At 44.4% G+C, this 27,798-nt stretch overlaps 1 protein-coding gene and 1 pseudogene across 2 annotated transcripts in view; one reads left to right on the top strand and one right to left on the bottom strand.

The window, feature by feature from the left end:
- VOPP1 (VOPP1 WW domain binding protein) overlaps nt 1-24,854 on the bottom strand; it is a 115,315-nt gene extending 90,461 nt beyond the window's left edge. The window contains exon 1 of one of the 2 annotated variants that reach the window (XM_087861238.1): nt 24,611-24,854. In XM_087861238.1, coding sequence (XP_087717364.1) covers nt 24,611-24,664 — 54 coding nt within the window. In that variant the 5' untranslated portion in view covers nt 24,665-24,854. The remainder of the gene's footprint in view (nt 1-24,610) is intronic. The other variant, XM_045788533.2, reaches the window with a different exon arrangement.
- Nucleotides 24,855-25,847: 993 nt separating this feature from the next.
- Nucleotides 25,848-26,392, top strand: LOC123786279 (dynactin subunit 6 pseudogene; annotated as a pseudogene).
- Nucleotides 26,393-27,798: the final 1,406 nt, after the last annotated feature.

Below are 27,798 nucleotides of genomic sequence, written 5' to 3' on the forward strand. Positions count from 1 at the left end.
GGAAATTTTTCCTGAGTTCTATAGAGCTGGTGGAGACCTTGGGAACTCCGCCAAACATTCAACATAAACTAAGCTAATGAAAACACGAGGCCAGCTTGAACTCAAGGAAAATCAAAAAGGCCGTGCAATAAAAGAAGTGAAATATTAGTATTCTATATGGCAACAGTCAGCAACATTTAAACAGTCATAATAGGGGCGCCTGGGTAGTGCAGTCGTTAAGCGTCTGCCTTCGGCTCAGGGCGTGATCCCGGCGTTCTGGGATCAAGTCCCACATCGGGCTCGTCCGCTGGGAGCCTGCTTCTTCCTCTCCCACTCCCCCTGCTTGTGTTCCCTCTCTCGCTGGCTGCCTCTCTGTCAAATAAATAAATAAAATCTTCAAAAAAAAAAAAATAAAATAAACAGTCATAATAATGAGGATTCTGAGTACAGACTTAACTGAATTCTACATGTATATACATAGTGTTGTGTGTGTGTCGACGTAACCAAGCACACTGAGAAGAGAGAGGAAGAGACGTGGAGCAGGTAACGTCTAACACCACGGAATCAAGAGCTGGATATATGCGTATTGTTTTAAAATTTGAAGGCAAATATTAAAAGAACCAGCTAAAAAGGTTGAAAATGGTTGCCTTTGAGAAGCAGACCATAACAACAAAAGTATGAAGGAGCTGTTATTTTTAGTTTTAAACTCTGACCCTATTAACCTTTCCAATATATATTAATATATTATGTCCTTAAAAATAAAAAAAATAATTTAGAAAAATAGAATCAACTTGTTGCTTACAGCAAAAACCACTTACAGTCAACATTACCCAAGATCACTACTTCTATCAAAGAAGAGGGTACGAGGTGAGAGCAGGTTGGGAGAGAAATGCTGTCATCAGGACGGGCATCCTTCTGGACCATTCCAGCCCCTGGTGCTGCGACGTGGAAGAACCCGCGGTTCCCGGACAGTGTCCCACCACCCCTAACACAAAGCAGTCAGGCCTGGGCACAGTCAAAGGTGTACCAGTTGGGGAAAGGGAAGTGTATTCTTTCCTGCCCCGTCGCCACCCCTTCTGGCTAGCGTGCATAACTGAATCCACCCAGAGATAAACACAGGCACAGTTACACCCTGGTATGACTGAAAACATAAAACAGACATGACTGCAGTTGGGAGTCCCAGCTTGTGAGTCACCCTGGTCAGGGATGGATCAACTGTGCCCCGGCACCCCCTGCTCCTATTCTCCAAAGGCTCCCGAGAAGCCATCATTCACATTTGTTTTGGGTGCTATGCCTTCTAAGCCAATAGACCTATCATTTGGCAGGGGGTTTAAGGCTCTTGTGTTTAAAAATTAACCCACAAATGAATATGTAATTATCCCCAGGCATTCGCCAAGCTGAGAAGGGCTGTACAAAGTGAACACCTAATGAAAAGGGAAAGGCGATGGAGGGAGCAGGAAGTTTTAGCAAAACTGAATTATGCCTAAATTCAGTATGGGGTTCTGGACTGGATCCTGGAACAGAAAAATTGGAAAAAATGGTGAAATTCAAATAAAGCCTGAAGTTCAATTAACGGTAATGTATCAATGTAAGTCTCTTCTTTTTGCAAATATACCAGGGCGCTGTAAGATGTTAAATTAGTGGAAACTGGGTAAGAGACCACACAGGAACTCAGTATTGGCTTTGCAAGTTCTCTATGATTCCAAAATTGTTCCAAAATTAAAAATATGTTTATTTTGGGGTATGTATTGTACCCAAAACAAAAATACAATAACAAAAACCAGAACTAGAGTCTCTGGCTTTGAAATACACAGAGCAAAGGTAGGAGCTGGGAGAAGAGGCTGCAGCAGGAGTGAAGGGCCAGGCCAGCCAGGGCCTTGTAGGCCACCTTTGTAAGGATTACAGTCTTTTTCCAGAGGCCAACACCTGGAAGGTCCTGTTGGGCACTCTCCTCAGCAGGTCTCCAGGACACGGGGAGATGAGTGAACCAGCAGGAGCAGAGTTGACTCAGCATGTGAGCAGAGAAGTGAGGGCAGAGTCAGTTCTCTGGATGCACATTATGCCAGCTGCCCAATCTGGCAGACGGCCAAACAATTCGTAATCCGTCTGACCTGGATTTTTAGCAGCCCCAGGTCAGCTGTAAGGCTGTGGGAGGTGCCAGCAGAGCTCTAGGAACTCGTAGTGGGTGGCGTATTACTCCACCGCACTCTGTTGGGCACGCCTAACGCCTCTGAGCATCCGGGTCAGACCCCGCCACACCTCTGAGGTGTGGAGTAGTAGCAAGATGACCTGTGAGGCTCTTTCTAACGATGATGCCACGTAAGACACTGACACAGGCAGGGCATTTGGCTAATTTTATAGTGAAATTCTGTTCTTCTCCGACATTTAGGAATTCCTTAATAGAGGAATCTGTAATTTAAACTTAAGTCTCTATATTCCAATAAATCTTGCCCTCTTCTTTGGAGTTACAGAATCATGCAAATTGGAGAAACAGTAGGGAAACACCTTTACAGAGACCTCTGTACACAGAGAACTAAATGTGTCCATCATTCAGGCCCTTACGAGAAACTGAGTTGAGAATGGTCGTCTCCACTAGCCACCCATGGATGTGTTTTGTTTGGCCCACAACAGTTTTAAGCTAAGGAAACTTTAGAGAAAAATCTAGATTTCCAACCTGGGAAAAATCAAAAACCTGTCAACAATCAGCTGGCCCTGAGTGGTGCACACCTTTTCCATGATGAGACCTTTGCTAGCTGTCTACACTTCCTGCCTCTCACTGCCTACTAGATGGAGCTAGTTGTCCACACAAGTTCGTTTACCTCCTGGGCCCTGTGTCCTGCACACACACAAGCTCTTCCTTCCAACTTCCCACATAAGCACACCAGCAGTTCCACCATCACTGCCTCATTTCCTAGTCAACACTTCTCCCACCTTTTCACCAGAGTACCCCTGCCGGCACCCAAGAGCATGGAGACAAGATTCTGGGAGCGGAAGCAAGTGAATGGAGATGTGCTCTTCAATCACACTCCTCTGTGGAATTCAAATTCTTTTGACATCTTGAGCTTTACCTTAAATAGTCACATCTGCTGCATTCTATTCCACGATACAGCTACATTAGATTTCATGAATAATGTTTTCAGTTGTTTATAAATTAAAGGACTACCTTTCTTCCCCCCACTAAACACTTGAAATTCTAAGGAGGCTCCAGGCAGATATGCAAGGTTGATGCTGTGTTCTTCGTTTCTCCCAGCACGTCACATGCCCCCCCTTTGAGAAGATCGGATGCCAACTGGCTGGACCTCTGAGGCTCCAGTCCTCTGTCCCTCAGGACTCTGGAATACCTAGGTGCCTCGCGAGCCTCCTTGCTCATCTTCCCACATCACAGGCTGAAACGTGTATTTGTTATCCCTCACAGTGACCTACGTTAGTTCCACTGCAGCAAACCTAATATTTTACATTCAGATACCACACACATTCCCAAACAGACCGGCTTCTCTGTGCTGGTTGGCTAATAATATACATTGTGTAGGTGATCAAGTTTGCTATTGGTAATTATAAAGCTCTCTTTTATGTGTACTCTCTCTACCCAAAGATGGACTTTAATCATCTTTAGTTTTATCAGCCTTGTGCTGAAATTTACTACATTCCTCTTGGCCCAAGACTGCATATAGGAATCTGGGAAACATACTCCATAATTAGCAGCACCCTTACCATGATGGATTAGATCAGATTAGAAGGAAATACATGAAAGATGGGGGAAAGATGGCAAACGTTATGGGTTCTGTAATAGGTACTTTACAATAATGATATCCTAGCATCTCCTAATATCTAACAAGATCTACAGTCTTTGGGGAAGGAGGGATCTTGTTTCATCACCATTTGTGTCTAGGAACAGCCTGGGGTGATCATAATAGGACTGGCCACCTGGAAGCACAGGGGTAGGGACAGACCCACCTGTGAGGCAGGACAGCTAGGAGGTGAAGGGACAAGGGGAGGTCGCATGAGGTCCCGCCGAGCAGAGACAACACCACATCCAAGAGATCTGCCATAGATAACGGATAGTTCAGGCACATGGAGACCAGGTATCCCAAACAGACCTAAAGGTCTAACAAGGAAGATAGGATCAGCTCATCATAAATGATTCCCAAATACCAGAAACACCCAGGCTACTAAGCAGAGGCCCATTTGTACCGACAGTCACAGGACAAGAAGTGAGCAAGTAGCCCAAGTCCCCTAATCATTCATTCTTCACCCAGCGCAGCCAACCTTTAAGGTCAGGCACACATACTCCTTCTGGAACAGCAGACTGGTGACAGAGACATATGGCCCATGCCTTAATTTCTACTAAAATGCCCAAGTCTGTGGCTCATCAGGACAAAAGCTGAGGAAGGAAATGACCCTCAAACAGCACTTTTGCAACTGGGACTGAAGTACAGCGCCATGTTCTTAGAGACCTTTCCCTGTTTTTCCATCCTCAGAAACAACGTCTGCTCCGTATTCTCTATCCTTCCTAGAGTGGGAGGGCCACACTGGCTGACACTTTGTGCACTGAGTGGAAACTTACCCTGGGGGCGAAAGCAAAAGAAGGAAGCGTCTGTGGATGAGTACTGTTGATCGACTTCCTTTACCCCAACACTACACTCTCAACAGACCATGTCCATATCCAACTGTATGAAGAACACCTTACCTTCTTTCCAGACAAGAGAGTGTGGAAGTTTTCCATTAAAAAAAAAAAAAATCCCTTTTGACAACAACAACAAAAAATCCTATGTATTAAAAAGCCTGCACTCCTCTCCTTCCTGAAGAAGAAGAAAAAAAAAATACTGCTCTCAAATAAGGAAAGGCTCATTTTTACCTTATTTCCACCACGGTCACTGCAGAGACTGGCTGTCCTGACCAGGACTAGAGTCCCTGGACCATCCATATAAAGACCAGGCAACTGTCAAGATCACAGGACCTTGAGAGCCACACGGCCAGGGTCGAGAACCTGAACGACAGAGTAGCAGGTATTACTTCTCAGAAAATGCCCTTGCTTGGCAGAGGACAACGCATTTCATTTGCTACAGTAACCCAAGAACTCCTGGTAGAACTTCATTTCCTAGCACTGCATAAGTTAGTCATCAGAATCAAAGGTCCAACACCAGCTGAGACAGCCAATGCACCAGGCACAGGAACCTAGGCAAGGGCGTAGACTTGTCAGCCTCTGAGAGAGAAAATCTGCCAACACCCAGTAAACGCAAGGAAGCGCTAAGATTTTAAACCTCTGTATCTCACAGAGAAAACATATTTTTTCTCCAAATAAGCAAAGATATAATATTTGACCCTGTGGTCATGTACACTGCTAGACGTATAAATTTGGTTTAAAAAAAAACTTTCTGGGGGCGCCTGGGTGGCTCAGTCGTTAAGCATCTGCCTTCGGCTCAGGGCATGATCCCAGCGTTCTGGGATCGAGCCCCACATCAGGATCCTCTGCTGGGAGCCTGCTTCTCCCTCTCCCACTCCCCCTGCTTGTGTTCCTTCTCTCGCTGGCTGTCTCTCTCTCTGTCAAATAAATAAATAAAATCTTTAAAAAAAAAACTTCCTGAAAGTCAGTCTAGCAAGACAAATCAGAGCAGACAAATCTTTAAATGTGTCAACAGACTGGTCTGGTTATTCCAGTTCTAGAAATCTATCCTTTAAAAAAAATCCCAAATGCACAAAGATGTTTATTTTAGGATTCTTAAAATATAGGAAAATAGGCAACAAGCTATTCAACATCAGAACTGATGAGTCAATCAATAGCCATATCCTAAAAGATCATATGGCCTCTAAAATGTTTATGAGTATTTGCTAATGCAATGGCAGTGCTCATGAGAGAAGAACACCAAATTGCATACACTTTAGGACTACTGTGTGAAAAATGCAAAGAAAATGCCCGGACAGAAAGCATTATGCAATGCTAATAGTTGCTCTCTAAGAATGGTGAATTATGAGCACCTTGTTCTTGTTTCTTTGTGTATTTCCCTCTTTTCCAGTTATTTCCCAATTAGAATGCATCATTTTAACTTTCATAATGAATAAAGCAATGTTTCCACCATGAATTTTGAAAATCAGAGAATGCACTGGCTTGAAGGATCAGGACAAGCTTCCTGGAGAAGCCTGTATTTGCAATGAGAACCGACAGAGGGAGAGGACCTTCCTGGAGGAGGGAACAGCAGGAGCAAAAGCAAGTGGGTAGGTTCTAGTACGAAAACACAGCACCGAGCCTGACTGGCACATTACCAACAGAAAACACACATGCCCTGCCCCTCCCCCAGAGCTGACTGCACTCCTCCATCAGAGCAGCGTTCCTTCACACGTGCGTCCATCAAGATTAGCAGGAGTTCTCAGGATGTAAAAAGAGCTGCCATGCTTGCGGCAGTCTGACCACTTCTAGAATCCATGTAAGTTTTTGTTAGATCAAAGCAATGCCCTGGAATATTAGGATATGAAACTTTAGAGATCAATGTTTCCAGTAAGCACGCCCTTCTGAATATCTGTGCTGGTGAAAATTTCCTACAGTTTAGTGCCGACTCAGACTCTGAGCGCTCCTCGAGGCACAACCCAAAGGTCAATTTTCCCACCCAAGCAAATGTCTGAATGCACAAAAACAGAGAGAGGAAGGAGGTCTTAGTCCTCTCTCCTAAGAGTGAGTGGTAAGAGAGTCCGTTAGGCAGACGAAGAGGGTCTGTGTTTCTCTTTGCACACAGTAGGAAGTCAAGCAGAAAAACACTGAAGGAGAAAAGGAAAGTTAAAGCAGAACAGTAAAACACGGGTGCTGAAAGGACAATGGGTGCAGAGGTGGGGGGACAGTGTGAGGAGCCAGGTTAGGGACCAGTGAAGTGGGAGGAGGGGAAGTAGTGGGACCCATTATTGCCAAGGTCTGAGCCCTCTGCTGGTGTTCACTATGCGCTGTCTGCGGAAGGCAGTCCTTTCAAGAACTGGATGAGATGGACCAATACGAGCACCGTTTGGACTTAGAAACACCAACGAGAGAAAGGACACAAGTCAGGATGCCTCCTCCCAAACACCTTAAATTGACTGAAAAAGCTGCTCTCTTCACAGTGACTCAGGTTAACAAAGATCTTTTCACTGCCATCGGAAATTAAATGGCTGTCCCTATCAAACCACAAATGACACCCATTAAGGATAGCAACCCCCATTGGTTGGATAGCTACGACTCGGGAAACCCTCCACCTGCACAGGGTCTCTGAGCTCATACACCCTGCGATGCAAGCATGATTTCCCTCCCCAGGGGTACGGATCAAGTCCAGGAAAGCTGTGACGTGCCCAAAAACAAAATGCTGGAATCAGTTTAAAACAGATCTGTCTGGCTCCAAAGTTGCCCTTTTCTTACCACATTACACCCCAGGTCATGCAGACCAACGTCCCTCCTGAAGCAGGAGTGTCATCTACCAGATCAATGACACAGGATATTCACGCACTGAAGAGAGCAAGAATGAAGCCAAGGGAGCCCTATTCTCCCAGGAGACCACCCAGTGCCTGAGCCGCACACCTCGGCCAAATCCAGAGAGGTGACAGAACACCAGGCAGACAAGACACAGGATTTCCTAGACTCTACCCTGGAACCCAAAGGAGAAACTATTCACACTGCTGGCTGCAGACTTCAACAGCTGCTCACACTCTAGAAAAGACACGCGACCAAGACCTGCACCTTGCACTATTCTAATCCAGTCAGGGTGGAGCATTTTGTCCGGGTTTTAATGTTGCTACAGCAAAATGAGAAATGCTTGACAACGTAATTACAACTGCCGATCTTCCTAAAATAAAGTAGGCTGGAAGCATTCAGGGAGCAGCAGTATAGGTACAGAAGTTTATAGCCTCATCCCTGACCGGGAAGCACAGTTAGAAAGGTCCTGTAGTTCATCTGTTAAATTTTGGATTCAAGAATCTGTTTTTCAAAAAGGAGGGGTTTGGGGGACAGTTTTAAATGTAATTCCTAAAAATCGGTCCCACCACTTTGCAGAACTTAATGGGGATGTATTTTCCTTTCTACTTCTCACCACGGGGGAAGAGGCTCAGGGTGTGCTAAGGGAACTTTCACAAATCCCAATCTCTGTGAGGGGCCTGCTTCCAAAGTGAGGAAAATAAAAGACTAGCCAGGGACACATAGGATGCTTACCTAGGATACAGACCCCCTAAGACAGGATTGCTAGGTTTGGCTGTAAGCTCCAATTCATCTAGTATAAAACAAATAATATTTAGATTCTAGATCTAGACCTAAAATTTTGGTTTGGGTTTAAATATTTCCCTTAGAGAAACCAATGAAACAAAGTAGGGACAGAAGCAGATTACTTCCCGCAATCCGCCATCCCTATTCCCCTGTTCTCAACTCTACCACCCCCCACCCCTACCCCACTCCTGTGCACCCACACCCTCATTCACCTTCTTCCTAGGCCAAGCAGCCAGGCATCGTTTCCGTCCAGACCCTGGAGACTCACAGCAGGGCTGCTCCCAGGTCTGTCCTGTTCAGCGTCATAGGCTGTACCCTGTACAACTTGGGGATGGCCACTCAGAAAGACTAGATGGTGATGGGCACATCCTAGAGGGGTGCATCTTGGCAACCCTGGCTGCTACTCGGCCTACTCAAAATTTACAATCTTGGGTCTCTTTCCCTCTCATCTTTGCCATTTCCAAAATGCAAAAGCTTATCCAAAAATGTGATCAATGGTAAAAAGGAGAGTGAGAGAGAACTGCCTAAAGGATGGCTATTATCAAAAACACAAGAGATAACAACCATTGGCGAGGGTGTGAAGAAAAGGGAACTGTTGTACACTGTTCGTGATGATATAAATTGGTGCATCTGTTATGGAAAACACTATGGAGGTCCCTCAAAAAATTAAAAATAGAACTACCACATCACCCGACAACCTCACTTCGGGGTGTAAATCCAAAAGAAATAAAATCACTATCTTAAAGAGATATCTGAACTCTCATGTTCCCTGCATTACTCACAATAGCTAAGGAAACAATCTCAGTGTCAATAGGTGAATGGATTAAAAAAAAAGCTTATATATAAAAAATATAATATTATTCATCCTTAAAAAAGAAAGAAATTCAGACATTTTCACAACATGAATGAACGTGGAGGACATTATACTAAGTGAAACAAGCCAGATACATAAAAATAAATACTACATTATTTCAAATATATGTGGAATCTAAAAAAGTCAAACTCACAAAACCAGAGAATAGAATAATAGCTGCCAAGGACTGGGAGAAGGGGAGAGTGGGGAAATGTCGTCAAAGGGTATGAAAATTCAGTTATGCACAATGAATAAGGTCTGGACAGCTAACATACATGACTGCAGTTAATAAAACTGTGTTGTATACTTGAAAGTTGCTGAAAGAGTTCATCCTAAGTGTTCCCACAGTACATAGGTGATGTATGTGTTCATCAGCTTGACTGTGGTAATTTTTTTACAATGTATACATACATCAAAACATCACATTAAACACCTTAAATATGTAAAGCATTTGGCAAGTATACCTCAGTAAAGCTGGGAAAAAAGAGAATAAAGGAAAACTTGAAAGTATCAAAATTTTAAAAACCAGTATCTGGCACGTAGTAAGCCAACTACTAAGTTATCACATCATCACCATCTTTTTTTTTTAATCGTTTCAAGTTTTTATTTAAATTCCAGTTAGTTAACATATAGTGTAATATCAGTTTCAATGGCAGAATTTAATGATTCATCACTTACATACAACACTCAGTGCTCATCACAAGTGCCCTCCTTAATTTCTATCACCCATTTAACCCACCCCCCACCCACCTCCCCTCCAGCAACCCTTGGTTTGTTCTCTATAGTAAAGTCTGTTTTATGATTTCCCTCTTTTTTTCCCCCTGTTCATGTTTCATTTCTTAAATTCCACATGAGTGAAATCATACGGTATTTGTCTTTCTCCGACTGACCTATTTCACTTAGCATAATACATTCTAGCTCTATCCACGTCATTGCAAATGGCAACATTTTATTCTTCTTTATGGCTGAGTAATATTCCATTGTGTATATATACACCACATCTTCCTTCTCCATTCATCAGTTGATGGACATTTGGGCTCTTCCCTAATTTAGTGTGTGCTGCTATAAACATCAGGGTGCATGTGCCCCTTCAAATCAGAATTTCGTATCCTCTAGATAAATACCCAGTACTGCAATTGCTGGGCCGTAGTGTAGCTCTATTTTTAATGTCTTCAGGAACCTCCATGCTGTTCTCCAGAGTGGCTGCACCAGCTCGCATTCCCACCAACAGTGTAAGCGGGTTCCCTATAATCCACATCCTCGCCAACGTCTGTTGTTTCCTATGTTGTTAATTTTAGCCATTCTGACTGGTGTGAGGTGATATCTCATCGTAGTTTTGATCTGTATTTCCCTGACGATGAGTGATATTAGCATCTTTTCATGTGTTTGTTAGCCATTTGTATGTCTTCTTTGGAAAAAGGTCTATTTTGAACTTCTGCCCATTTCTTAGCTAGATTACTTGTTTTTTGGCCATCGCCAGCATCTTTTTAAATCAGAGAGGTTGGAAAAATGAAATAATAGAGAGTCTAAAAAATACTCAAATGCAAGATGTTTCTAAAGAGTATCTTAAAAAATTCAACACAGGAATGGCCATGATGGATAATCCTTTTAATGTACTGTTGGATTCTATTAGCCAGGATCTTGTTGAGAATTTTGGCACCCATATTCATCAGGGATATTGGTCTGTAATTCTCCTTTCAAAGGGGTCTTTGCCTGGTTTGGGGATCAAGGTAATGCTGGCCTCATAGAACGAGTTTGGAAGTTTTCCTTCTGTTTCTATTTTTTGAAACAGCTTCAGAAGACTAAGTATCATTTCTTCTTTAAATGTTTGGTAGAATTCCCCAGGGAAGCCATCTGGCCCTGGACTCTTGTTTTTTGGGGAGGTTTTTGACTACTGCTTCAATTCCGTTACAGTTACTGGTCTATTCAGATTGTCTATTTCTTCCTGTTTCAGACTTGGTAGTTTATAGGTTTCCAGGAAGGCATCCATTTCTTCCAGGTTGTTTAATTTGTTGGCATATAGTTGTTGATAATAACTTCTAATGATTGTTTCTATTTCTTTGGTGTTAGTCGTGGTCTCTCCCCTTTCATTCATAATTTTATTGATTTGGGTCCTTTCTCTTTTCTTTTGGATAAGTCTGGCCAGAGGTTTATTGATCTTATTAATTCTTAAATTAAGAATTCAGTATCCTATGTCTTTTGATTGGAGCATTTAGTCTATTTTTTTCAAAGTAATTATTGACAGATTTGTACTTACTACCATTTTATTACTTGTTTTATGGTTGTTTTTGTAGTTCTTCTCTATTCCTTTCTTCTCTTGCTCTCTTCCTTTGGGTTTGATGGCTTTCTTTAGTGATATGCTTGGATTCCTTTCTCTTTATTTTTTTGTTTATCTATTATAGATTTTTGATTTGTGGTTACTGTTAGGATGATATTTAACATCCCATACATATAGCAGTTTATATTAGATTGCTGGTGGTCAATTAAGTTTGAACCTATTCTAAAAGCACTAAATCTTTGCCTCCTCCCACATTTTATGTATATGATGTCATTCATACTTCACATACTTTTATTTTGTGAATCCTTGACTGACTTTTATAGATATAATTGATTTTACTACTTCCTCCATATTGGTTTTATAAATGATCAATCTGCTCCTTTTATTATGCTTTTATGTACCTGTGAAATTTTTTCCTTTTGTAATTTTCTTACTCCTGATTATGGCCTTTCCTTTCCACTCACCCTTTTAACATTTCTTATAAGGCTGGTTTAGTCGTAATGAACTCCTTTAGCTTTTGTTTGTCTGGGAAACTCTCTCTCTTCTATTCCAAATGACAGCTTTGCTTGACAGAATATTCTGGGTTACAGATTTTTTTCCTTTTAGCACTTTGAATATAGCATGCCACTTTCTTCAGGGTTGCAAAGTTTCTGCTGAAAAACCAGCTGATAGCTTTATAGGGTTTCCCTTGTATGTAACTGTCTTCCTTTTTCTCAGTGCTTTTAAAATTCTTTATCACTACTTTTTGCCATTTTAATTATTGTGTCTTGGTGTGGACCTCCTTGGGTTGATTTTGTTGGGGGCTCTCTGTGCCTCCTGAATCTGGATGTTTGTTTCCTTTTCTAGATTAGGGAAGTTTTCAGCTATTATTTCCTCAAATAAATTTTCTGTCCCAATTTCTCTCTTCTCTTTCTGGGGTTGCTATAATGCCAGTGTTACTAAGCTTGATGATGTTGTTGAGTTCCCTTAACCTAGTCTCATTTTTTATTATCCTTTTTTTTTCTTTTTGCTGTTCAGCTAGACTGCTTTCCATTACTCTGTCTTCCAGCTCGCTGATCTGTTTTTCTGCTTCCTGTAGTCTATGATTTATTCTCTTTAGTGTGTTTTTAATTTCAGTTACTGAGTTCTTCATCTTCGATTGGTTCTTAAAAAATAGAGGCAGAAAACATAAAAAAGAACCAGTCAGAGATGAAATTTCTATCAGGAATATTGCTTTATCTCCATTTCATTTAGTTCTTTTGCTGTGCTTTTGTCCTATTCTTTCATTTGGGACGTATTCCTCCATTATTTTGTCTAACCCTCTGTGTTTGTTTCTATGTATTAGGAAAGTCATTTATGTCTCTTGATCTTAAAAGTAGTGGCCTTATGGAGAAGAGGTCCTAAAGTGCTCTTTAGTGCATTGTTCCCACTTCACCAGGACCTGGCACTTCAGGAGTGTCTCCTACGTGTGCTGCATGCACCATGCTCCTGTGGTTGAGCCACGCATGCCTTAAGTTCACTTAGTTACAATGGCTCTCTTTGCATGTTATGGTCAGTGTTTGGTCACTGCACTGTTAAGGGGTCAGTCTGGGGCCACACTGAGCTTGTAGTTCCGTTAGCCCAGATGCCTGCCCTCAGCCCATTTGCCAGCGCTGCAGTCACACTTAACTGCAGAGTGCTCTCACTGAGTTGTTCCCTAAAAGGCTTTCCTTGATGGGCAGGGCCTGCAGTCAGACCAGATATCTGCCCCCAGTCCATCTCTTGGAGTTGCAGTGACTACAGGGCTCTCTCTTTGTGCTGCTCCCTGTGAAGTTTTTGTTGGTGGGTGGGGCTGGCAGTCAGATTGAATTTTCTGACCCCAGCCCACTGCTGGAGCTGCAGTGGAACTGGTATGTGTGGTTATCTTCTCCTCTTCCCCTGATAGGAGTCAATTTGGAGTGGTGTTGGCCACTGTTGGGACTGCTTGAAGAATGAGAAGCTTCTGGAGCTGCTTTGGAGGGACTCCTGCCTAGTGGGGCTGGTTGAATAGGGAAGTCTGTAGGAGAATGTGGGGGCAGGGTACATGGTGTTAGTTAGCAAGATAATTGCTGGTCTTTTTTGCAGGATGGGACATGGAGCTGCTTTGGAGGGACTCCTGCCAAGTGCGGCTGGTTGGATGGGGCAAGTCCACAGAAGAACATGGGGGCAGGGCATGTTGTATTAGCAAGGTCTATGCAGGTGCTTACTGGTACTGCTTGAAGGATGAGATCTGACCAGGCTGCTTTGGTGGGACTTCTGTCAGGTAGGGTGGGTTGGATGGGGAAAATTCAAAGGACAACACAGGGTAGGATACATGGTGTTAACAAGCTATATGGAGACTGTTCAAGCTGGTCCTTGCAGGTGTCTGGGTATTTCGACCAGGCAGGGGGCGAGTATGAGAAACGGCTTCTGCCAGCTCTTTTATTCTTGGAGAAAAGTCTTGTCAACCCCTTTAGTCTCACAGGAGTAGTATGACTCCTGTCCAGAAGGAAGTCTCCAAGGGCAGCCATTGCCCACAGAGATGATCATGTAGCAGCCTGACCAGCCACCACAGTGATGGCCCCTAACATCCAGCTCAGGTGACCAGTGTGCCCAGGTATCATAATTTTGAAGACCAGTTCCTTTCCTGCAAGGATGTGGAAAAAGCATCAAGTGCATCAAGTAACCTGTGGTCTCAGTTCCACTATGACAGAAACCTTTTCTCTATCTGTGATTTGTCCTCTTGTGCAACTCAGAAAAGTCAGAAATGAACCTCAACTTCCACAGCAGTGACCACCACATATTTTCACTCTTTCTACTAAGAACTCAAAGCATGAAACAGATGTAAGACTTATATTAATAAACCCTCACTTCAGCCCAGTGCAGTGAATTGTGGCACATACTCATTCACTCACTCCACTGACCACCTCAGCAAGACTTTGGACTGTACATATTAGTTTCCCACAGAATAACCCTGTACTATGGTAATGGACTGTAAAAAAACTTCACTAACAGTGATTTAGCTATAATATTTATTTTAAGCAGTATTTTCTTCAACCTTGTGTTAGGCAAAATAATGCCTCTTCCTCCCCTCAAAGATGTCCACAAACTAATGTCTGGAACCTTACGTCACCTTACACGGCAAAAAGACTTTGCAGATGTGATTAAGATAAGGATCTTGAGATGGAAAGACTATCCTGGCTAATTTTGGTAGGCAACATGTATTCACAAGAGCCTTTATAAGTGACAGAGGGAGGCAGACATGACAGAAATTTGAAGATACTATTCTTTGAAGATGACAGAAGGGACCAGCAGTCAACGAATGGGGGCAGCCTTTAGAAACTGAAAAGGCAAGGACACAGATTTTCCAGTAGAGCCTCCAGCAGGAATGCTGCCCAGCAGCCCTGCTGACACTCTAATTTTAGTGAGTCCAATTTAAGACTTCTGACCTCCAAAACTGTAAGATAATAAGTTTGTCTTGTTTTAAGCCATTAAGTTTGAGCTAATTTGTTACAGCAGGTAACAGAAAACTAATACAGACCTCATAGCAAGTTCTGTTCCCTAGCACAATATCCTCACCCTCTTCTCCCAAAGGCTCACATTTATGGGGATCTGCCCCATACCCTCATCTCACTTCCATGTGATCAGTTTTCTTCATTTTCCAATCCATGAATCCCTTTCTAATTTTATACCTTCCAGATTAGACCCTAAACCAGCCATCTTAACAATAACCTCCTAGAACTCTTATACTCCTGACATACTACCATGGTTCCAGCACCAATCCCAACTCTAGCAGCTTCCTTTTCATTCCTCTGCTCCCTTGCCATTCAGAGGCAAGCCAGGATACTTGGCTGTGTCCATAGGACTATTAGACATGTTCATTTAAATCTCAACCATTAATGCTCTGAGATGTATAGGTATAAAGCATCTAAGTGGCCCTTCCCACAACAGCTCTCTCAGACCTTTGCCATTACGTCGACGTTGAGATCCTTTCCAACTCACCTTCTTGGATTACTTTAACAACAACAACAACAACAGCAACAAGATATCTCACCATAGCTGCCCCACTAAACCTAAAATATATCCACACTTTCCCCCCTGCTCACCTCATTTCCCCAACTCAAAACACATTCTCTTTCCTGAGGTAAACCTCTATATCCAAGCTCCTGATCTCATTCTGTGCCCCCCCACCCCCCACATATCCTAAACTTTTCGGAACCAAGGTCCCCTAGGAGCTCAAGGTCTAACGGGTTCACAGACCACAAACAGGCAATTAAAATACCTGAGCTAGGAGGTCCTGAAAGTGGCTTGCCCAGGTCTGGCACTTAACTCAACCTGAGGGGACAATTAGCATAGTCTTCCTAGACATCACCTGATCATCTTCAACTATAGTGGGAGTTCAAATGGAAAAGTAAGAGAGAAGGGAAACAAGCAGAGATCATGTAGTGCCTTCAGGGACCTGCAGCAGTTTAGTCTATCTGGGCTTACTAAAGACTGTCATCTCATCATCTCATCAGAAGCACTGTGCACCGGTTAAAAAATAAAGATGCCAGGGGCCTGCCTAGAGACAATGTTCAAGTCTGTTGATCCAGCTGACACAAAGAGTTAAGTTTCAAGTGGGGAATTTTCCCATGGCCTCCCTCAACACTAAGGCATTTCTCTTTCTACAGGTGAATCAACTGAGTCAATGAGAGCTTAAGGAATTTACTCAAAGACTCCCAGACAATATACAAAGAGTTGAGATTCTATAACACATGGTCATGTCATCATCTGTTATGGTCTGAATGTTCATGTCCCCTCAAAATTCATATGTTGAAACCCTATTGCCTGATGTGATGGTATTGGGAGGTGGGGCCTCTGGGAGGTGATTACCTCACAAGCTCCTCATGAATGGGATTAGTGCTCTTATAAAAGAGATCCCACAGAGACCCCTTACCCCTTCCACCAAATGAGGACAAGCCCAAAGGTGCTTCGCCATGAATCAGGAAGAGGGCCCTCACTAGGATTCAGCCATGCTGGAGCCTTGACCTTGGACTTCTCAGCCTCTGGAGCAATAAGAAATGTACTGTTGTTTATACCAGTAGGTGGTATTTTGTGATAGCAGCCCAAATGGACTGGGACACCATCCGAACAGATGGTGACAAGTTTAACAAGATGAGATGAAGAATATAATGTGAAATGTAATTAGAATAAATATACAGTCCTCAACTGCAGTTTTTAAAATTAAAATAAACTATAATAAACATCCCTACAACTATTGTGATGATTTGTGGGTTACCAGGAGCACATATTAAAAAGATTGAAGTGTCACTGAAAATTCAGTGTGCATCTCTTGGCTTCTCTTATATCACAAGGTCCACACTAGGGTTGTGATAGAGCCAGTCAGTCACACCTATAGAACAGAGTGTCCTTATTGTTCAAATAAGTCACAAAGGGGAAGAGATAGGAGGCAAGCCAAAAGCTTCATGACAAGATACACTCACTGAACTCATTCCTTCTACAGCAGTGCACCAACAACCCAGCCCACTTCAGCACAGCAGCATCTCTGATGACAGGATCACGGGACAGTACAACACAAACACCACACAAACGGACAGCAAAACGACCTTGCAGATCTCACAAAGATGCAGTATCCCATGAAGCCTACGGAAGGGACAAAAGAATCTGGCAGCTAAGTCATTAACAATGACCAAAGGAGAATGATGTGAATAAAAAAGACCATGAGAAGCTAGAGGTGGGAGCTGGGGGTGGAGGGTTGATTACTAGAGCACATAATTCTGGGGGCGAAAGAGAAAAAAAAACTTCACTGTGATCATGCCTCTAACTTCCAATGTCAAATGAAGACTAACTATTATTCATCATAGGTTTTTGTCAGAAAAATTAATCTCTCCCCCAACCCCAAAATTGATTCATAATTATAAAAATACTTAGATAAAATTAACTTATTTTTATAATTTGGGCTTTGTTTTTTTCCCCCACTAACCACAAAATCTTGGTCCTTGTTTTAAGTGGATTAGCTTTGACTTTCTCTAGGACCAATCATTTTCAGAGAGTGGGAATTTCTTGAGTTTGACAGAGTTACAGAGTTTTCAAAGGGCAGCTGTGAGGGTGGTGAGATGACTCCTAACCACATCTCTGGAGAAATGACAGAAGGGGATGAACCTTGAGAAAAACACAGTGGGGACTCCAATAGCTGTGTTCAAATACTGAGGGGTTGACACTGTGATTCTATTTCTTCTGAAAAGCCCAAGAACACAGAACTAGAACCCGGTAAAAACAATGCAGACATTTCTCCTCAACATGACAGAAAACGTTAACAACTGAAATTGTCCAAAATGTTGATGCGTTGTTTTGAGAGATAGGAAGTTTCCATCTCTACAGGTGTTCAAACAGATTACAGCTAAGTCCTAGGACAGGTGTTCATTCTTCAGAGTCCACAGCTAATCAATGACCTTCCCCTCTCCTACTATGGATCTACTCAACTCCTTCACCTAGGGTCATTACCCACTAATCTGTTTACTCATTCAAATATTTACTGAGTCCTATTCTGTGGCAGGTACTGTTCTAGAAGCTAGGACGTTTCATTTAACAAAATAGAGCAAACCTTGCCCCTATAATGTAAATGCCATCATAGTTTAGAGGTAACAGATACAGAGAAGGGAGAGAATTGGTCTGAGCAAGGGGGCTGGGAGGGGAATTGGGCTGGAATTTTACATAGGTGATCAAGATAAGCTTTACTGAAGGGGACATGGGAGAGGCCTCATCAAGAAGAGATGACAAACATGAGTTCTAGGAAAATTCCTTATCACCCTATAGCTAAATAATCAAGTGACCTCTAGCCTAATCCATGTACTTCTAGAGACACTTCCCCCAGTCGGCCTTTATAACTGTGCACAAGACAAGAGAGCAAGGGCCAATTAGAGCCCCAAGTCTGGCCCTCCTCACAAACCTGGAGCCAGGTTTTCCCTACTTCAGAGCAAGTGCTTGCAACTGGGCTCATTCATCACTGCCAACTCCCAGCCATCAGCACCCAGCCTCCCATGGAGCCTCTAGAGATAACAAACTCCCTATAGTCTTCTTTTTCATTCAAACTGCATGTTGCTCAGATTCCAAAAGCTCTACAAAGTGGGAGGGTTGAAAAGGTTTATTTCAGAGAATTGGCACCCAAGGGCTGCCACAACTGCTGGCATTCCATGTGGCAAGAAACATGTGGCAAGAAACAAAAAACACTCTTAAACATGACTTGGTTCTTTTTTTTTTTTTTTTTTTTAATAATGACTTTTTATTATATTATGTTAGTCACCATACAGTACATCCCCGGTTTTAGATGTAAGGCTCGATGATTCATTAGTTGTGTATAACATCCAGTGCACCATGCAATATGTGCCCTCCTTACTACCCATCACCGGTCTATCCCATTCCCCCACCCCCCTCCCCTCTGTAGCCTTCAGATGACTTGGTTCTAATTTCAAGACTCCCAGGCATCAAAATACATAGGACTTTAGAAAAATACTCAGTAATCCTCTTATTTTCCTTAGTTTCAAAAGACAATGTTCACTTTCCAACCCTCTCATTCTAAGAGAAGACCGCTCCTTTTTCTAGCCTAAGAAGGGTGTTCTTTCATGGGAACAACTCTGAAACATACGGAGCAGGCCCACTTAAAGGTTTCCAGTTTGGGGTTCCAGGGGCGAATCAGAAAGATACTGATGCCAGTCGCTCCACCAGAGTCCATTCCCCCGGTGAATGGATGCAGCAGGACAGCCAGCACTTGCACTGGGGAACGTTATATGAAATAGTATACTACATATTTCTAGGCTTCTTTCAGAGACTTAGAATACTACTAAGTATTTTGTAAAAGTCTCAGCCACCTGACGTCCACAAAGAGACTGCAATGACAGTATCTAGAAAATGAGGCACTCTGATAAAAAGCCCCTGAGAGGCACATACCCTTAGGACTAATTACTCCCCAGGTTCAACTAAAGCACAATCAGGAACAAATAGTCCTTAAATTTGTATGGAACCAGAAAAGGCCCCATATCGCCAAGGAACTGCTGAAAAGGAAAAACAAAGCTGGGGGCATCACAATGCCAGATTTCGAGCTGTAATACAAAGCTGTGATCACAAAGACAGCATGGTACTGGCACAAAAACAGACACATAGACCAATGGAACAGAATAGAGAATCCAGAAATGGACCCTCGGTTCTTTGCGCAACTAATCTTTGATAAAGCAGGAAAAAACATCCGGTGGATAAAAGACAGTATCTTCAATAAATGGTGCTGGGAAAATTGGACAGCTACATGCAAAAGAATGAAACTTGACCACTCTCTCACACCATACACAAAGATAAACTCCAAATGGATGAAAGACCTCGATGTGAGACAGAAATCCATCAAAATCCTAGAGGAGAACATAGGCAGCAACCTCTACGACATCGGCCAAAGCAACCTTTTTCATGACACATCTCCAAAGGCAAGAGAAACAAAAGATAAAATAAACTTGTGGGACTTCATCAAGATAAAAAGCTTCTGCACAGCCAAGGAAACAGTCAAAAAAACTAAGAGGCAGCCCACGGAATGGGAGAAGATATTTGCAAACGATACTACAGATAAAAGACTGGTATCCAAGATCTACAAAGAACTTCTCAAACTCAATATGAGAGAAACAAATAAACAAATCATAAAATGGGCAGAAGATATGAACAGACACTTTTCCAATGATGACATACAAATGGCTAACAGACACATGAAAAAATGTTCAAAATTATTAGCCATCAGGGAAATTCAAATCAAAACCACACTAAGATACCACCTTACGCCAGTTAGAATGGCAAAAATTGACAAGGCAAGAAACAACAATTGTTGGAGAGGATGTGGAGAAAGGGGATCCCTCCTACGTTGTTGGTGGGAATGCAAGTTGGTACAGCCACTCTGGAAAATAGTGTGGAGGTCCCTTAAAAAGTTAAAAATTGAGCTACCCTATGACCCAGCCATTGCACTACTGGGTATTTACCCCAAAGAGACAGACATAGTGAAGAGAAGGGTCATATGCACCCCAATGTTCATAGCAGCATTGTCCACAATAGCTAAATCGTGGAAAGAGCCAAGATGCCCTTCAACAGATGACTGGATTAAGAAGCTGTGGTCCATATATACAATGGAATATTACTCAGCTATCAGAAAGAACGAGTTCTCAACATTTGCTGCAACATGGACGGCACTGGAGGAGATAATGCTAAGTGAAATAGTCAAGCAGAGAAAGACAATTATCATATGATTTCTCTCATCTATTGACCATAAGAACCAGGAAGATTGGTAGGGGAAGAAAGGGATAGAGAAAGGGGGCGGTGATCAGAAGGGGGAATGAAGGGGCGCCTGGGTGGCGCAGTCGTTAAAGCGTCTGCCTTCGGCTCAGGGCGTGATCCTGGCGTACCGGGATCGAGTCCCACATCGGGCTCCTTCGCTGTGAGCCTGCTTCTTCCTCTCCCACTCCCCCTGCTGTGTTCCCTCTCTCTCTGGCTGTATCTCTGTCACATAAATAAAAAAAAAAAAAAAATCTTAAAAAAAAATTTTTTTAAAAAAAAAGAAGGGGGAATGAAGCATGAGAGACTATGGACTCTGAGAAACAAACTGAGGGCTTCAAAGGGGAGGGAGATGGGGGAATGGGGTAGGCTGGTGATGGGTAGTAGGGAGGGCACGTATTGCATGGTGTACTGGGTGTTATACGCAACTAATGAATCATCGAACTTTACATCAGAAACCAGGGATGTACTGTATGGTGACTAACATAATCTAATAAAAAAACATTAAAAAAATAAATAAAGCACAATCAGATTTGAAACGTTTTTTTTCTTCTGGTTTCTAAGGTTCCACTGCAGCTCAGTGAAGGCCACTGGGAATGACTTGACCAGGGCTACTAGGAGACGGCTTAGCACTTCCAGTCTTCCCGCAGGCACTGTTCTCAGGGCCTCGCAGGAGCGAGTGAGCAGAAGAGAAGCACAGAACTCTAGAACTTTATTACCCAAAAAAGGCTTTGGGGTTCTCCGATTCTGTCACCACATTTATGACCTGGGTGGCAGGGACCTCAGCAGCTGGCAGAGTGACAGGAGAGCCGGCGACATGAAATGAGAGCCCCCATCAGCTTCTCATGCAATTCACAGGAAACTCTGACTTAATAGAAAGGAAAAGTCACGTCAGTCATGAGCTCCCAAGAAGTCTCTCTGGGGATGGGCTGGTGCCTATTCCTACTTGGAGCCCTGTGTAGGCTCCAGGCTGAGCACACAGCCACGTTTCCTAGGACAGTCCTGTTGACTGATGCCTGCCATTCAGGCACAGTCATTGAGCTCCGGATTTCATTCTCCTAAGTGTCACAGTTTGGATGCTAAATTACCTGGGTCCCCTAAGGAAGTGTGACTGAGTTCTACAGCATATTTTGCTGGTTTACCTGTTTTGTGGAACACATACCTCTCCAAGTCCACCACTGGTTTCAGGGCATACTCTGCAAATTTCTTCCACGTCTCTGTATATCCGGCAGTGGGGGAGCCAGCAATGCCACGTGGTGAGGTGCAGCCCAGCTGCCGGGTTCATACCTCAAGTCCCTCACATTTAACGGCAGTGAGACCGTGGACAAGTCCCTTATAACATCTTTCATTTGAAATAAAAAATGGTGATAAAAGTAATTGCAAAGTAAACATTTGTAATCAGTTAATATTTGTAAAGTGCCTGAAACAGGGTAAGTACTCTATAAATGTTTGATAAGAAAAAAACAAATATGTAGTCTTTATGCCTAACAGGTAAGTGAATTTCTATAAAGGGATGGTGGGGGGGGGGAGAAGCCCTTTTCAAACAGTTGCTAGTTCCCCTCCCCACAGTCAGGACTTCTTGCTGGCATAAACAAATCCTCCCTGCCTGACCCTGGGTGGTGCCAGTGAGGAGCAGAGCAGAGCGCTGCAGGGCTGGAATGGCATCGCCACCGCCAGGACGGTGCCATAGTCAACGACGGGACAACTACAATTAAACCAGTTCAAGCAGAACAAAGAAACAGAGGCAACTGCCCTGGGTTGCAGTTGGCTGTCTTTAGTCACCAAGTATCTCCATCAGTAGTTTCATGTGCTCCACGTGAAGAGAACTCTTTGGCTCCTCACAGCTTTGGCAACTGTGATTGCACACTTAAACGTACATGATCCAGGACTTCAAGGGCACCAAAGATGCTCCAACAACAGCCAACCGAAGACGAAAACATCACAGTATCTACCTCATGTATAAAATCCCATGTGATGGATTATAAAGTCTCCATTCCTCAGAGAGACACCTCTCCACCAGAGACAAAATGGGTGTGAATATAATCATCTTACAAAAGCGGGCTACACCACACCACCCTATTGAACACAAAAGTTACCAAACATCAAGATATTTGACTTTGTGAAAACATCTGCTTAGTCACTTCGTTTTCGCCTTTGAGATCCTTTCGACCTTTCAGACATGATTTGAACACTCTATTAAGATGAGAAATTCCTATGCAACAGCTTCTTTGGAAAGAACTGGGTCCCCGCAGCCATCTCAGGTAGTCGGGAGGCAGGCATTGCGTAAGTACAGAGGCATCGGTTTTTGGGTAAACGGTCCTCTCAGATTCACATCACCGTGGTTCTGGATGGTAAACACAGAGGAGATGTGATTCCTAAGGTCTTCAAATCCTGAACAAATGCAAAGAATGCAAGTGAGGCGGCGCCCCACAAAAATACTAACAAGCCAGAGGGATATTAACAACGAAACCGGGGCCGCTGGGGGGGCTCAGCTGGTTAACCATCTGCCTTCATTCAGCTCAGGTCATGGTCCCAGGCTCCTGGAATCCAGCCCCCCATCGGGCTCCCTCTCAGAAGGAAGTCTGCTTCTCCCTCTGCCTCTGCCCTTCCCCTGCTCCGGCGCTTGAGCTCTCTCAAATAAATAAAAAGTCTTTAAAAAAAAAAAAAAGAAAGAAAGAAAGAAAAGAAAAACAAAACAAAAAGTCTGCCTGGCACAAGAAGCTTTTCCACGAACCTTACTTTGGAGTGCTAAGACGACGTTCCCGTCCAACATTCCCTAATAATTATTTTTAACCAACGAAGAAAACCAAGTCCTTTCCAGCACAGATACCCAACTATTAAAGAGTTTTACAGCCCTCCAAAATAGAAAAGAGAAAGGAGTGTAAGTATTCATCACCCATTTACTCTGATTTCATTAATTTAACGCAAATTTCTTTCAAAATAATGAAGATGGGCAGAGAACTGGACACATCCTAATTCAGACTCCACACCCCAGAATCCTACTAGCTCACATTTTAAAGAACCCGCTTTAGGGGCGCCCGGGGGGGCTTTTGGTAAAGCGTCTGCCTTTAGCTCCGCTCATGACCCCAGCGTCCTGGGATCCAGCCCCGCATGGGACTCCCTGCGCAGCCTGCGGATCCGTCTCCCTCTGCGGCTTTCGCTGCTTGTGCTCTCTCTCTCAAATAAATGAATAAAATCTTTAGAGAAAAATACAAATAAAGAATCCGCTTTGGCAAAAAGGGGGAGCCCCCATGAGGGGCGGAACTCTCCAGCACCCCCCCCCCCAGCGGGCGGGCGCGGCGGCTCACGGCGCTTCCCCGCTCAATCGCTTCAACAAGTCCCCCGCCTCGGCTCCAGCAAATCACGCCCGACACCCAGACTCCCCGTGGAATGTCTCTGGAAACTGAAGGCTGCGCTGCATTCTCACAGCAGGGCTGCTCCCTTCCGCTCGTCGCTGCTACTTCCCCGGTATTCCGTGACATTTCCCACAACTAACGAGTCCGCGCTCGCACCGCCACCCTCTAGCCGCGGACCCGCTGCAACCTCCACCAGCACGCGGCCTCTGCGCCTGCGCCACTCCCGGGACCACCGCCCCCTCCCCCAGCCGCGCATAACCCCCCCAGTCCCGCCCTCCTCGAGGGAACTTGGGGTACAACGCATAAAGGTCACTCCTGAGTCCTCCAGACTGTCTCGAGAAGCACAGAAATAAGCAACCCCGGAGCGCGGGAGAAGGGGGGTGGGGAAGGGTGGGCGGTGTTGGGTGGGGATGGGAGGGGGGGGCGGAGGGGGAGGCCGGTGGGACCTTGTCACCAGGAGCCCCACACAGTCAGCAACCGGACTTATGCAGGTCCGCGAGACAGTGGCTCTCCGCCGCTCGACCTTTCGGGTTCTCCCAGATGGTCCTTCAGGGGCGTCGCGGCACTGCACCCCGCTCAGCCCCCAGCATTGTTCGCGCTCCGCTAGCGCATCGGAGAGGCGCCCAGGGAAGCGCGGCCCGGGCCTCTGCTCCTACCTCCACCAGCAGCCCGAGCAGCAGCGCCGCCACCCTCCGGGGCAGGCGGCTCATGGCTCCGTGTCCTCTCCGGGTGTGCCCTGCTATCGAGTCGCAGGCGCGAGTCAGCAACACGGCCCCCGTGGGGCAGGCACGAGGGCGGGGGGCGGGGGTTCCGACCCCGGGCCAGCCGGAGTTGGGGGCGCGGGGCGGCTGGCTGGCGGTTGCGGAGCCTAGACGCTCCGCGCAGTCCTGGCTGCGCTCCGCCCCGCGCTCCGCCCCCGGCTCGCGCGCGCTCCCGGCACGCCCTCTTGGGCACGCGCCCGCGGGCACCAGGATCCAAGCCCAGGCCGGGACGCTGTTGCTGGGCGCCCGGGCCGCAAAGCCTTGAAGCGCCCGCGGAGAGCGCGGATAGGGGTTGCAGGGCCAGTGGGCGAGGAGCTATCAGGTGTCTTCTCCCTCGATGGAGACCGTCCTGTCGCCCTTGAATAGACCCAGGAAGGTTTTTAAAAGAAGCAAAGTCTTCGCGTGCTGAAGCTTGTTTCGGAGGGTGGTGGCTGTAGATGTACCTGTCGCTCCATCTTGCACCCTATGCTTCTGTGTTCTTCACTCTCCCTCCTATTCCTACAAACCGCGGGTGCCAGCAGCTGTGTGCACCCTACCCCCTTATGACAGAAAGGACAGCCAAAGGGAGAGGGAGCAGACTGAGTAGAAGGCTCCTTACACCTCACTTCTCATTAAGTGCTTTTTATGTCCGCATTCTTTCCCACTGGTCCTGCCTGGACTCCACCACAATTCTTCCCACGTTAAAGTCCACCCTCCCACTGCTGAGTCTGTGATGTCCTTCAACTCTGCTGAATCACCTCTCCACCACCACTACCTAGCACCTACCATTTTTTTCGTAACGTGGCTCAGATCCCAACTCATCAGTGCAGTTATTCAACAAGCATTTAGTGAACTTGTAAGATGTACCAGACCCTGAGCTGGAGGGCCAGTATTTAGATGTGGGCTTCTTGAAAACTTAATGCCTGAAGCTTAAAGGGATAGTCACTTACATGACTTTGACACATACAAGGTGCTGAGTGGAGAGACCAAGGGGTCGAGGGTAATAAAGAAGCATAAAGGGCATAAACCATGACGGCAGGTAGAGGAGGGAGTCATGGAAATACACACCACCTAACGCTAGTCCCAGACACTTTCCAGCCTTCATCACATGTACTCATCTGATGATTTTAAAATATGCACCACTCATGGTCAAACCATCATGGAGAAGGCTCAAAAGAGTGTGAAGATTGCTCCTGTGTGTGCCGCAAGTGAAATCCGAGGTGATGTAACCATAGGACCTAGGACAGTGATCCACTCTAAAGCACCAATTATTGCAGAAGCTGGGCGGATGGTGATTGCTGAAGTTAGCCTCATAGAAAAACAGGTGCTTATTGTAAATGCTCACCCTGATAATATCACCTCTGAGGCTGAAAATCCAGAACTGAAACCTATGATCATTGGCACCAATAGTATGTTTCAAGTTGGCTGTTATTCCCAAGCCATGAAAATAGGAGATAATAATGTTATCAAATCAAAAGCATATGTGGGCACAAACGTAATATTGACAAGTGGTTGCATCATTGGGGCTTGCTGCAACCTGAATACATTTGAAGTCATCCCTGAGAATACAGTGATCTATGGTGCAGACTGAGCGACCACAGCCTGATACTACAGCTGAATTTCATGATGAAAATCTTGCCAAACTACCACCACCTAAAGAAGACTATGAAAGGAAGCTCAACTCCAGTTAAAAACTAGAAACAATATATGGCATCAAGAGAACAGTATGTCTTTGACCACTATCTTTCGAAAGGGCCACAGTGTTCGTGCACTTTCCTTATGTTTCCACACATACACTGGAAAACGTTTCTACCTTCCTGAAAGAAGACACTAGTTGAAGGAATGTTTTCTACACCAGCTAGATTCACTGAGTTAATGAAGCATTCAACAATCTCCTTGTTTCCACACAGACACCTTTGAGAGAGCTTCTGTCTCCAGTTAAAGACGTTCTTCCTTGAGCAAGACTTGTCTCCGGTACTTTACTGATGGAGCTAAGTATGGGGCAAGTTCCTTCCTTAAGGTTCTACACATGAAATTAATAGTTTCAAAAATTTTGGCAGATGTTAGCAGAAACATGCTTTCTACAGAGATGCGTTTCACTGAGTTAAGTGAACGGCATTTTCCTTATGCTTCCAAACACACATTCGCGAAAGCCTCATTCCCAAGGTAAGAAGATGTAAAGAGTTGGAAGACGGTTTCTACACAGACCTGTTACACTGAGGTAAGCACACGGCACTTCCCTTAGTCTTCCCCAGATTGATTGATTGATTGATTGATTGATTGATTGATTGATTTTAGTATTATGTTAGTCACCATACAGTATATCATTAGTGCTTGATGTAATGTTCCATGATTCATTGTCTGCTTATAACACCCAGTGCACCATGCAATACATGCATCCTTAATACCCATCACTGGCCTATCCCAATCCCACAAGCCCCTCCCCTCTGAAGCCCTCACTCTATTTCCCAGAGTCCATAGTCTCTCGTGGTTCATTTCCCCCCTGTATATCCCCCCTTCATTTTCCCCTTCCTTCTCCTAATCTCCCTACTATTTCTTATGTTCCACAAATAAGTGAAACCATGTGATAATTGTCTTTCTCTGCTTGACTTATTTCACTTAGCATAATCTCCCCCAGTCCTATCCTTGTTGATGCAAATTTTGGGTAATCGTTCTTTCTGATGGCTCAGTAATATTCCATTGTATACATGGACCATATCTTCTTTATCCATTTATCTGTTGAAGGGCATCTCAGCTCCTTCCACAGTTTGGCTATTGTGGACAATGCTGCTATGAACATTGGGGTTCATATGGCCCTTCTTTTCACTACATCTGTATCTTTGGGGTAAAGACCCAGTAGTGCAATTGCTGGGTCATAAGGTACCTCTATTTTTAAGTTTTCAAAGAACCTCCACACTGTTTTAAAAAGTGGCTGTACCAACTTGCATTCCTACGAACAGTGTAAGAGGGCTCCCCTTTCTCCACATCCTCTCCAACATATGTTGTTTCTTGCCTTGTCAATTTTTGCCATTCTAACTGGCGTAAGGTGGTATCTCAGTGTGGTTTTGATTTGAATTTCCCTGATGGCTAATGATTTTGAACAT

Source organism: Ursus americanus, chromosome 3, assembly GCF_024610735.1.
Source record: "Ursus americanus isolate L20-20 chromosome 3, mUrsAme1.1.p, whole genome shotgun sequence".
NCBI classification, from domain to species: Eukaryota; Metazoa; Chordata; class Mammalia; order Carnivora; family Ursidae; genus Ursus; species Ursus americanus.